The 12,542-nt window shown below is 33.8% G+C and overlaps 2 protein-coding genes across 2 annotated transcripts; both read left to right on the top strand.

Moving 5' to 3' along the window:
• The first annotated feature begins 694 nt into the window (after positions 1-694).
• On the top strand, positions 695-4,293 carry LOC137807877 (triose phosphate/phosphate translocator, non-green plastid, chloroplastic). The gene is made up of 8 exons (XM_068608712.2): positions 695-1,387; positions 1,465-1,617; positions 1,785-1,870; positions 2,313-2,397; positions 2,546-2,665; positions 2,782-2,850; positions 3,813-3,942; positions 4,043-4,293. The coding sequence occupies exons 1-8, from the start codon at positions 920-922 to the stop codon at positions 4,111-4,113; spliced, it is 1,182 nt and encodes a 393-aa protein (XP_068464813.2). The 5' UTR covers positions 695-919; the 3' UTR covers positions 4,114-4,293.
• Positions 4,294-7,116: 2,823 nt separating this feature from the next.
• LOC137805651 (transcription factor MYB98) lies at positions 7,117-8,814 on the top strand. The gene is made up of 3 exons (XM_090300155.1): positions 7,117-7,742; positions 7,884-8,010; positions 8,191-8,814. Exons 1-3 carry the CDS (start codon positions 7,147-7,149, stop codon positions 8,812-8,814), a joined length of 1,347 nt encoding a protein of 448 aa, XP_090156281.1. The 5' UTR covers positions 7,117-7,146.
• The last annotated feature ends 3,728 nt before the right edge of the window (positions 8,815-12,542 follow it).

Raw genomic sequence — 12,542 nt, 5'->3', positions numbered from 1 at the left:
AAAAATGAAAACCACATAAGAGGAGAAGAACAACAGCTACACCAAAAAAGGAAATGGGGAATATTCAGATACATAAAAATAACTCAATTGAATGTAGTTTTCTTACAGAGAAGGCCTTTGAAAAACAAAAGTTTTAAATGTACATATTAGTTTAATTTAATTTGTTAGCAAACGTATTTTTTCAATTAAATTAATATGATTAAATAGTTGAATATTTCTTTTTATTTTAATGCGCTGAAATAATTATAATTTTTATTCTTGTATCGTTGTTATGCCCATGAATAATGAATTCTGAAAGTGAAAATTAATGGACCATTTATTTCAATAGTTTGCATCTAATTGACTTAATTTTTATACTTAAATGATTAAAATTATTGTTTTCAAACTGTGAATATTATAAAAATAAAATTTGGTTTATTATAAAGAATTTTTTCCTGATTGAATACCTCATCTTCTCTGTATTATGTGGAGTTAAAGCAGCCTACTAGATATTGGTGGAAGAATACATGAACATAAAGCATGTTTGATTGGTATGAAGCCTTTTTGTGTGGTGAGTCAGTGTGCACAATGAGAAAATTGATTATGAATATGTTGAGGACCAAATTTGAAACGTTTCTCCTAACTAAGACAGAAAGAGAAAGGCAATAATAATATAATAAAAATATAATAAGAATGAATGGAATATCCCATATTTGAATCCAGATTCATGCTGCAGTCATTGGTACTATTGTTAACTACTACTATTTCATTATTCATTTATTATTTATTTAATATTTATTTGTATTAATTTTATTACTCGAAATGCAACCTTAAATACCTGGTCCATCACGTCACGGTCAACCATTGCGTTGAAGCGAAGAAAGAAAAGAACCAACAGTGACTCTGTGTAAAGAATTGCGTTCTTGCGATCTACTACGAAATGCAGAGCACACTTCTTTCTTTCTCCCCTTTGCTCTCTCTCCGCAAACCTCACACCCCTCTCTCTCCTTCCATTCCCAAACTCAAGCACATTTGCACTTCCTCTTCCTCTTTCTCTTCCTCTTCCTCTTCCTCTTTCTCTTCATTCCCATGTCAACCATCTTCTCCTTTTTCTTTCAAACATGTTCTTTCTCGTCCCTTTCTCCATGCCAGACAAACCTCCGTGCCGGAGAACAGTTCCACCGAGTTCTCTGGAGGCAACAGTCTGCTCAACATTCTGGAAATGGTTTCCCTGTTTGGATTTTGGATCCTCTTCAACATCTACTTCAATATCTATAACAAACAGGTCTTGAAGGTTTACCATTACCCTTTAACCGTTAGCACGATTCAGTTTGCTATGGGGGCTCTCCTCGTAGCTTTCATGTGGGGTTTTAATCTCTACAAGAGGCCTAAACTCAGTGGCGCCCAGGTTTGTTAGTGTTTGTCATACTATTTGCTCTCTTTTTGTTCTGTATTGTTGTGTTTGATTGAATTCTTGGGTTGCAGCTTGCAGCGATATGGCCATTGGCTCTGGTTCATACTTTAGGGAATATTTTTACTAACATGAGTCTTGGAAAGGTTGCTGTGTCTTTCACTCACACAATAAAAGCTATGGAGCCTTTTTTTTCAGTGCTCCTTTCTGCCATGTTCCTTGGAGAGGTTAGAACTTAGAACACCATACTTTTTTGTTTCATATGTTTGCTTCTTTAAACAAGAATGACGATCGGTTTGGTTCTTGGTTATATTTCTTTACTCACTTATGTATGGCAAATTGTGAATTGGTTATGGTGACTTTAATCCGTTTGTTATCATTTGTTTTTCGACAGAATCCTACTGCATGGGTGGTTGGTTCCCTTGTGCCTATTGTTGGTGGGGTAGTGCTAGCATCTGCTACCGAGGCCTCTTTCAATTGGTAACCTCTTCTACCATGCGTGTATTATTCCATCCATAGTTACAAAATGAAAAAAAAATTGGTGGACACCAATCTCTAATTAACACCTAGAGAGGGAAAGAAAGAGAAACACAGGGTTAAGAGGTGATAAACTTGATAGAAAAAAAGAAGAAGAAATAATAAGTGTTGATAGAGTGTATAATACGTGAAAGTGTTCATATCAATACTCTTACCGAATTTTCTCAATAACCATGCCGTGTCTTGTGTTCCCGATTATTTGTAAAGGATGATGTCTTTTAATAATAACGTGAAAATTAACAAATTGCATTCCTGTACACATACCACGTACCTGGGAACTATGATTCCGTCAAAGGGTAAGAGAAGGGAGGAAATGCAGCCATATGAAAGGAAAATGTGATTGTGTTCTACTAAGTGGAATTTTCTTTATTGGAATATTTAACAGGGCTGGATTTTGGAGTGCAATGGCTTCCAATTGGACAAATCAGTCTCGTAATGTTCTTAGCAAAAAGCTCATGGTTAACACGGAGGTAATGTGGTCTGCGAACACGTCTCAAAGTTTTCTCATTTGTTTTGTTGTTGGTAGTTATTTTTTTGCAGAGTATGAGAAGCATTTTCTGACATCACATTTCATCTTTTTCAACAAGCAGAAAATAACAGACATTTTTTTCTTATCAGGAATCTATGGACAACATAACGCTCTTCTCAATAATAACTGTTATGTCCTTCTTGATATCAGCACCTGTAACTTTGTTAATGGAGGGTGTTAAATTTACCCCTACTTACCTGCAGTCTTCTGTGAGTGTTTTGAATTCTTGATGGTTGAGATTGATAGGATTTCTGTTAATATTCTAACAATCGACATATATTATGGTGTTGAGGGTAATCGATCTTCATGTCATTTTTCTTGACAGGGATTAAATGTTAACGAAGTGTACATCAGGTCTCTTCTTGCTGCACTATGTTACCATGCGTATCAGCAAGTAAGCTTTTTTCCCTCTTCTATGCACAGTTGCCCAGCTTATATTTAAAACTGTTGTTACTTCTATTTCTTCTTGAATATTTCATCTCCGGACCATTAAATTTAAACATCAGTAAATCATACATATTGAAAAGAAAATTTTGATATGAAATTATTTTTTAAATTATGGATTTAACTTTTGCTTATCTATGCATGCTGTACAAAACTTTATTTCTATTGCTCATTGTTGGGGATGATTTGAATTCATTTTGAAGTTCAGATATAATAATGACTTCTATGCTGTGAGATATTTATATGCTTGTATTCTACGTCATTCCAGTTGAGGAGGGTATTGTGCGCCAGAAACTGTTTTTCTTTAGTAAATTTACACAATTTTATGTGGAGACAAAGGGTGATAAGATGAGACAAGATGATTGATGTAATGGAGATGACATATTGTAGAATGTGTTGTATAAATAATAAATAATGTAAGTTTTTTGTGTTATGTTTTCTGACAGTCTTATGCAGAGCATGTGAATGGTGGAAGAGAAATCCATTTCTTACCAAACTTTTGTATAATATTTTTCATAACTAAGCAAATGAGTGATGTTCCTTGTAAAAAGTTAAATAAAAAAGTTATAAAACTGTAAGTAAAAATTGTATAATTCATGCTAGACTGAGCTAGTTGCATTCATTGTTGAAAATAACTTGACACTAGGACTGCAGCATGTCCACTTTTAATATGCTTCTGACCATTTTAATGGAATTAGAAGCACTTCTTAGCTAGGTTCATCTTGAGATCATCATAAGAAAGTAAAGTAAAGGTATGAGTATGAGAATTAAGAACTTACACGTCGTTACTAACTAATTAGACTTTGAAATAAGTTATCTGAAGCCATATTATATATTTTTCCTTGGTTCTTTTCTCTTGTAATTTTCTTGTATTATGATGTAGGGATAATTTTCTGTGAATTCACTGTGCAGGTTGCTTATATGATACTGGAGAAGGTGTCACCTGTTACCCACTCTGTAGGAAATTGTGTGAAAAGGGTTGTGGTCATCGTGAGCTCAGTCATCTTCTTCCGAACTCCAGTATCACCAATTAACGCACTGGGTAAAGTTGCTATTTTCTGGTTCCAACTGGAATAATTTGAACAAGTGTTTTATAGTTTTTTGAACCATATCCCTACATCTTATGTGTTCTTCCTCCGCAGGCACTTGTATAGCTCTTGCCGGTGTTTTCCTGTATTCCAGGGTGAGGCGACTCAAGCCAAAGACAATTTAATTTTCAGTCTTAAAATTTGTCCAGTTGCATGACAAATCTGGTAACTACATGTATGAAAATTTTCTTAATAGGTCAGATAGGAATTGAGGGCTCTTGACCCCTTACACTTTTTAGTAGTTAGATCCCCGATTTCATTGTACATGTCTGAGTGGCGCCTAATGAACGTTTCAATTTTGATCACATCCTCTTTTTTGTTCAATAGACTGTCATCTGTGGTTTGCAAGCATATATATGGAAACATTGTTGTTAGAAAATAAAGGACAAATACCATAGAACAGAGAATGATTAGAAAATAAAGGGCAAATTAAGTAATTGGATACTTTTGAATGAGGAGTATTATGTTAATCCTGAACAGCAGAATTGAATCTGAGATAGAATGTTTCATCTGCAAAGCCCTTAAATTAGTTCACATTTGCCAGTTATCTTTAAATTTATGTTGTATGTAGTGAAGATACAACCCTTATAATAATAATAATTTTAATTAAAAATTAAAATAAATAAAATAAAATAAAAATAGTGATTTATTAAATGATTTTTTTTTCTTTTCTTAACGACGAGTAACAAGATGAAATAAATTAATTATTAATTGAACCATATGAACTAGTATATAAAATACATCCCATAAATACACACATACTTTATGTCCCATCTAAACAACTTGGATATGAATGTTTTTTATACTTGTTACAGAGGCCCCGTTTACATATACTCACTAGATTAATCAATCTCCAAACATTGATCATATGGTATCATCCAAAAGATTTTTTCAAAGGATGAAATGTAATGGAAAAAGAAGGTTCAAAACAAATGGTTCTAACAGCAAAACACACAAACTATGACCCTGCGTCAAATAAGAATTTATAATATAACTAAAAAAAAGATTGACATGTTCAGTGATATTTATTTGGATTGGTGAGTCATAAGTAATAGTGGGTGACATGTCTTCTGTTTTTTCACGAAAAAACAACACTGACAGGAAGACAGAAAGAGATCAGTATAGATTTTTGAAAGATTAAAAAAATATTTTATCAAATTGAAGGACTAAAAATATATTTAAATTTAAAATTTAAAATAATGATACTAATAAGATTATAAAAACTATTAAAATTTAACAATATAATATTTTATTTAGAAATAGAAAAAATGTACTTTTTTTGCAAAATTTTGTTAAAATAAATAATTATATATAATTGAAAAAAAAACAAAGGTCAAAACTGTGTAGAGGTAAACGTCGTTTTGTCACAATAAAAACTATAGTGATCGATGTTTTGTGATGTTCTTTGTCTCAACGTCATGTGGAATGTGAATCTCCGTCGTGCACAAAAAGTAGAAACATTTTAGTTTATATTATCTGTCTTTCTTATGAAAAAAGTGACCAATAGACATTTTTTTACCAAAAAACATGCATATTTTGCTCCACACTCCTTTGTTTCTCAAGTAAAATAATGAAAACTTTGTCAACATTGTTTTTGGTTATATGAAATATGTAAAATGCTAATTAGTACGACAAACCTTTAAAACATTATGTGTAAACACACCCTTTGTTAGAATCTTTACTTGTAGGTTCTTCCTACCTCACAAAATTGCACCGGTCTTTTATTTAAATGTTATCTATACACTGTAATATCTATAATTTAATATATATATATATATATAATTTCTTTTTTTTACAAAAATTCTTAGAGTTTTATTATTTGGATAATAATTTTTTAAGACTAAAATATATATCTGTATAAAAAAAACTAATGAGAAAAAATTGTTTCAAAAACTATAAAAAAATTTATTTTTTTAGTATAGACTAAAGATGTAGCTGAAATAATCTTAAATGGAGCAAACATGTTTAATAGAGAATAACTCTGATTCTTTTGGGGGAAATTTGATCTTTCTTTGGTGATTTTATATCCATTTAAAGCTGATTATTACTGAGAATGATCCTTTGTCAGTAATTGTCTTTTTCTGAAACGTTTAAACTTAAAAATTAAATAGAAGTTGTTAACTAGTTATGGTCAGTTACTTCACAAGACTTTTTCAGGTAAGACTATTTTGTATGGGAAGAAGGAGGTTCAACTGTTGAGAGTGTTAACTCAATTAACTCTATGTTAGGTGCAGTAAATTATATGCACAAATATCATTAAAACTAGATGCATCTCAAGTTAAGTAGATTTATTTCCCAAAAAGATTCACTAATAAAATGTTCATTCTATATTTGAATTAGTTTATTTTGGATTGAAATAAGTTTCGATTAAAAAATTATAGAAAGTTTTCTTTAAGAAATCCTAAAAAATAATCAGATATGAGCATGTACTTCGTCTTTAACATCAGACTATAGTAAATGAATGGAAAGGTTAGAATATCAAGCTATCAGTATCAGTGGAGTGAAAGTGCTCCCTTATTTAGAGGCCATTCAATTTGACCTAATTAGGTTTTCATCCTGAGTGAAGGTTATGCATTGACCCAAGTAAATGACATGTTAAATTAGGTGTTCATGCTTCAGAACATTCTCAATAGTCATAGTACTGTACCCAAATTTGTCCCTCTAGGAATTTATGTTGTATAGTGTAGCAGTGTTTTTTAGGACTTGTCCCTCTTCAACTCTAAAGAAAGAACACAGCTTAATGTTTTTGGACATTTAATGCTTTTTTGGACATTATCCCTACAAGAGAAACAATGACATATACTAAAAAGAATCTAAATGTAGTCAAGTTATTGAGTAAAAAAAAAGTCAAACTATGAATGTTAATGTGGGCTTTGTAGGAATCATGGATTAATTACATACTACTGCATAATATCTAGTCACACAGCAAGGTTTGACCGTAACAATGCCAATAAAGTAACAGCAACAATATTATTATACTTGAACTGTAACATATATGGTCAAGTGCCTAGATGTGAAACAATCTTGGCCATTTGATGCTTCATATCAATTGCCATGCAATTAATGCATTCTCAATCTCTCTCTCATATAAGGAACACAAACGGAGATGGTTTGAAACGCAAATATTTCCCTCAGTTTCAGTTTCTATTACTACTCTCATGGACATTGAAGCAAACCTCACGGAAAACTATGCCTCTCAGCCAATGCATGTGCAAGAAAACTGCTTGAAACCCAGCATGGGGGATGAGCTTCCTTTTGGAGCTCCTTCCTCACAGGGTTTCTTGCAAGATTATCATCATATTGATCAGTTTCCTGTGAATAATGGCTCCTCATCCAATCCCATTTTCGGGGTACACACTCCAAATTTTGATCCCTTTGATCATAATGTAAACTGTGAGTCTGCACCTCCTGATTTTGAAGTTTTTGAGTGCAAACCTATTGCTGAGAGTAATGGTAGTGCACATGCTCATCTGATGCACAATTTCCAATATGTAGGTTATAGTTTGAACCTCCCTCGGACGAATCAAATGGATATGGTGGTGGCAAACCAAAGATACCTGCCCTTCAATGCTCTAGAAACCAAACCTTTGAATTTTGTTGTACCAGATGAAGTCTCATGCATATCCCCACCTAATTATTATAAGAGAGTTGGTTTGAATAAAAACCTTAGGGAGTCCCCAACAACTAGGAGAACATTCAAAGCTCGGAAGAAATCCAACATAGTGAAGGGGCAATGGACATCAGATGAAGACAGGTGCATAATTTTATTAAACATATACTTTCCATGTTTAAACCTTTTGTTTTCAATGCCTATTTATATAATCTCGTTACATCTTTTTTTGTTCACGTAATGGATTTGGCATGTTTCTGTTGAAAAAAATGCTTCCATAAACAGATTGTTGATTCAACTGGTCGACCAATATGGAGTGAGGAAGTGGTCCCACATAGCACAGGCGTTGCCTGGGAGAATAGGGAAGCAATGCAGAGAACGATGGCATAACCATTTAAGACCAGACATTAAGGTTTCAATTTATTTGTCATAAAAATAAATAATAATGATACACTTCTCACTACGAATTGTTGAAGTCTATTCCTCTTAACCCACATAAGACCTTGATATACTTTTAAATATATTATACTCTTGAAATTCGTTGTGCTTCCTTGAATATTAAAAAACAAACTAGTTTTGTGCCATTTTGCAGAAGGACATATGGACTGAAGAAGAGGATAAGATACTGATCGAAGCTCATGCGGAGATAGGAAATAAGTGGGCAGAGATTGCAAAAAAATTGACTGGAAGAACTGAAAACTCCATCAAAAACCATTGGAACGCAACAAAGAGAAGACAATATTCCAAAAGAAAATGTCGTTCAAAGTACCCTAGAGGCTCTCTTCTTCAGGAATATATCAAGAGCTTGAACTTAGACCAAAATCCACCAATGGACTATCGAAAAAAATCTGCTAAAAATGGCAATGCTAAGACAAACAATAACGGCAAAGCAGCAGCTCAGCTCCTGTGTGTTGATCAATTCTGTCCCAATGGCCAGTTGGTGCCAAAGTATGATTTTAACGAGGTCCCAGATTTTTGTTTGGATGATAACTTGTTTGAAGAGGGGTGTAGCATTGATTCTCTGTTAGATAATATACAAAGTGCTTCTACTATGGAGGGGAAGCAATCTCATCAAGGAGGCATCATGCAACGTGTTCATGTTGATGAGCATCATGAGACTGAGATGAGGGCACCAACTATGGGGATTGAAGTTAAGAAGGAGCTGGATTTGGTGGAGATGATATCACACCACGTTAATGAAAGTATTGGTATATAATCTATTGCTTCCATTACAGTATACACTCTCCACCTAAAATAATCTCATTATTAGTGTTGGAGGGTTTTTTATAACATATAATATATAATATATAAGAGAGCTTGGACTCAGTTCTCGTACTGCTACCATTATGCATGCACAACAATGGAAGAGAATTCAAGGATTTGCTAATCCCTGATTGTGCTTGTTTTGAGAAAGATTAATACAAGGATAATACATATAATTAATAAAATGAATTTTTGTGTCATTATCTTTCATAGACTCTACATAGTATTAATTATTATATGTTATACTTAGTTTTTATAAACTCTAGATTCTTTCATGCCTCTTTCATACATGTAACTACGTGTTGAAGTGGTTAAGGGTAAAAGTTAATGGAGAAAAGAGGTAACAACTCAGTAACAGAGATTATAGATTATAGAATTGGTCTCGGGAGGAGTAGATGACATGTGCATAAGGGAACATGGGTTGTTTCTGATATTAAAGTTAATTTGTCTACCAAGAAATATGCTAATAACATACTATTTAATACATTTTTAACACGTTTTTTACTATTATTTAATTCATTAAATATTATACTTTTATGTGATTAATTATACTTACAATTTTTTAATAAATTTTAAAATATGATAAAGACGGTATGCAATATATATGTGTATATAATTTGAGAAATACATATTTGGTTTTGGTTTAGAAATATGAAATTTTGACAAACTATAAAGACAATTAGAAAAAAAAATTCATCTAAACTTAAAAAACTTATACAATTTGATCTGTAAACACTCACATAATTTAAGAAAAATAATTATGAAAAAAAGTTATTCATAAAAATAAGTCGGATTTTTTTTTAAAGAAGATATTTATTTTGCCTATTTATTACTTCTACTTTTTTTAGAGATGGGGAACATGCGGGTCGACCCGCAATCCGCAGCGGACGGACTCAGTAATTCAACCTACTGACCCACTTAAGTCTGTTCCGCATAATCTGCAATTCATGCTGGTCAACAGTGAAAGGGGACAGGCTAGTCCGCTAACCCGCAAAAAAAAAGACAAAGTTATGTTTTATACGTGGTGTGTTGCTATGTCATTGTCAACACAAATTAAAACAAAATTTGATTCTGATTGGAATAGACTCTTATGATGCAGAAAATTTTTGTAGTACATATTAACTGGTTGACAATAAATTAATTGTGGAGTACTTAAGTAAAACACCTATGTTTGAATACATTCAAAATATAGAAAGAGAAACCAACCACTAATAGTTTTTTCGAATTGAACCGGATGTCGAGTCTTGGTCTCGGTAGTGTGGTCCTACTAGTACAATAAGGTAAGCTGATGGCCATTTTAGTAATTTCACATCCCTTTCCTAAGACACCCTTACTCACCTAGGAGATAAGCTTCCAATTGATGGGAAAAAACACGCACGCGGAAGCAACTCACATAATCATGAATCAACTGCAGAAAAGAAACAACACAAGATTTAACGTGATCGTTCGCCAACTGCAACCTACATCCACACGGACAACTATTAGGTTTTATTTCTTTCCTGTTACGTACTAAATTATAAGTACAATGATCTCTTTAAATACAAATTATAATGGGAACACAATGATTAAGCCCACTCATGTGTCTAGTCAGTCCAGTCCAATTGGTCCTGTCTTCACACTGAACTGGTAACTAATGAAACCATTTCGGACCAACTGTCAGGTAATGATGATATCAGTAGTAAAGTTTGAAGTTCATCATCGAACTTAATGCCCACTGACGTAAGTCTGGCTAATATCGAATTCATTTTATTGATGTGCTCAGTAAGTGAATTGTCTTCCTTCATCCTTGTGTTTACCAATTCTCTAATAAGAAACAACTTGTTTGCAATAGATGACTTCTCGTACATATGTTAGACAATGCTTCCATGATACTTTTCGGTATCTTCTCCTTCAGAATGTTGAATGCAATACTCTTGGTCAAAGAGAGTCGGATAACGGACATATTCCGATCCAAACCTGCCCACTCTGCATCAGACATCTTTTCTGACTTGTCACCTAAAACCACGTTCAAATCTTTTTGAACTATCAAATCCTCAATTTGCATTTTCCACCAACTGAAATCTGTACCATCGAATTTTTCAATTCGGAACATCTCTTCTAATGCCATCTCAAACGACTAGACAAGATACTCAATGCAACTAATTTCAGATTTTGACAATTTTTTTTTTAAATCAAGAAGACGAAAATTGCACCACCCAACTCTCCAATCGACCCCATTGCACTGACGCTCCGCCGCACTGGACCGCAGCTGCTAGGACGCACACCGCCGTTGTTCGCGCTCCACACCACAATGGCTGGCGCACCAAAGCGCAACCTTAACAAGCTCGCATAGCCGTCGCACAATGCACCCACTGACGCACTCCACTGCACAACCACTGTTGCTAGTCACCATCGTCGCACTGCACTTTGTGCCGTCTCAGACCAGCACACCTATAGAACGCACACGCAACCCTAGCTTTGGGACGCCGTTGTCGCCCCTGCGAAACCCTTGCTTTAGAACGCCGTTGTCGTCTCTGCAAAACCTAGCTTTGGGATGCCGCTGCAGCCGCAATTTTCACGTCTCGTCGATTAATTTCTGTTGATCGGATCTCAAGTCTTTAAACAAACCAAGCTCTCATGCCACTTGATGGAAAAAATACACGCGGAAGAAACACACACAATCACGAATCAACTGCAGAAAATAAACAACACAAGATTTAACGTGGTTCGGTCGCTGCAACCTATATCCACATGGGACAACTATTAGGTTTTATTTCTTTCCTGTTGCGTACAAAATTATAAGTACAATGATTTCTTTAAATAGAGATTAAAAAGGGGACATAATGATTAAGTCCACTCATGTGTCTAGTCAGCCCAACCCAATTGGTCCTGGTTTCACACTCAAGCATGTACTTGGACATGAGAATACCGGCCTCGAGGGTGTGTTGTTGGATCTTCGTGATGTTGTAGAGGCTGAAAGAAAGAACCACCACCAATGTGGGATGACGAGTTTTATGAGAGAAGTCTTGAAAACAAGAGTGAGAATAAAAAACATTTCGCTGAACATCGTATTGTAAAGTAGTTTCAACATCTTGTTTGACTCACCTTTAATCACTGGCAGAAACTACTAGAATTAGGAAGAGAAGATAATAAAAGAAAAAATAAGAATAGAGGTAGAGAAGAAGCGTTCAGTGAGGGTCTACGTTGGTCCAATGAGGCGACAACCCCTGCCTCTTTGTGAGTTTGAAATAGAAAAAGATGATCCTAAAAAACATATGTAGCAATGGATGAGAAATATACTAACATGCTTCAATTTGTCTGTAGCAATACAAAAAGCAGCAAATATTTTGATTGAATTCATTTATATCAAATTTTTCATTAACCGACATTTTTATTGAATTTATATAAAAAAAACATTGTACGTGAACTGGCCTGCGCACCCATAACCGACATTTTTAATAATAGAATACATTATAAGAAAATCATTAAATACTAACAAAATCTAGAGACAAAAAATAATTAATCATTATATTAACAAAATTATATACTAATTTAGAGACTAAAAATTATTCATATCTAAAGTGGTTCGGTCGCCAACTGCAACCTGCATCCACACGGATTAGGTTTTATTTCTTCTCTGTTACGTACAAAATTATAAGTACAATAATTTTTTATAAATAGAGATTAAAAAGGGAACATAAT

This window comes from Phaseolus vulgaris, chromosome 3 (genome assembly GCF_051622355.1).
Source record: "Phaseolus vulgaris cultivar YP4 chromosome 3, ASM5162235v1, whole genome shotgun sequence".
Classification (NCBI taxonomy): Eukaryota; Viridiplantae; Streptophyta; class Magnoliopsida; order Fabales; family Fabaceae; genus Phaseolus; species Phaseolus vulgaris.
The sequence above is the reverse complement of the archived record's forward strand: the minus strand, read 5'-3'. Positions and strand labels throughout refer to the sequence as shown.

Coding starts and splice junctions, on each gene's coding strand:
- LOC137807877 (XM_068608712.2), top strand. CDS start 920: ATGCAGAGCACACTTCTTTCTTTCTCCCCTTTGCTCTCTCTCCGCAAA. Junction 2,398..2,545: donor AGCTCATGGTTAACACGGAG/GTAATGTGGTCT, acceptor TTTTCTTATCAG/GAATCTATGGACAACATAAC. Junction 3,943..4,042: donor ATCACCAATTAACGCACTGG/GTAAAGTTGCTA, acceptor CTTCCTCCGCAG/GCACTTGTATAGCTCTTGCC.
- LOC137805651 (XM_090300155.1), top strand. CDS start 7,147: ATGGACATTGAAGCAAACCTCACGGAAAACTATGCCTCTCAGCCAATG. Junction 7,743..7,883: donor TGGACATCAGATGAAGACAG/GTGCATAATTTT, acceptor TTCCATAAACAG/ATTGTTGATTCAACTGGTCG. Junction 8,011..8,190: donor ATTTAAGACCAGACATTAAG/GTTTCAATTTAT, acceptor GCCATTTTGCAG/AAGGACATATGGACTGAAGA.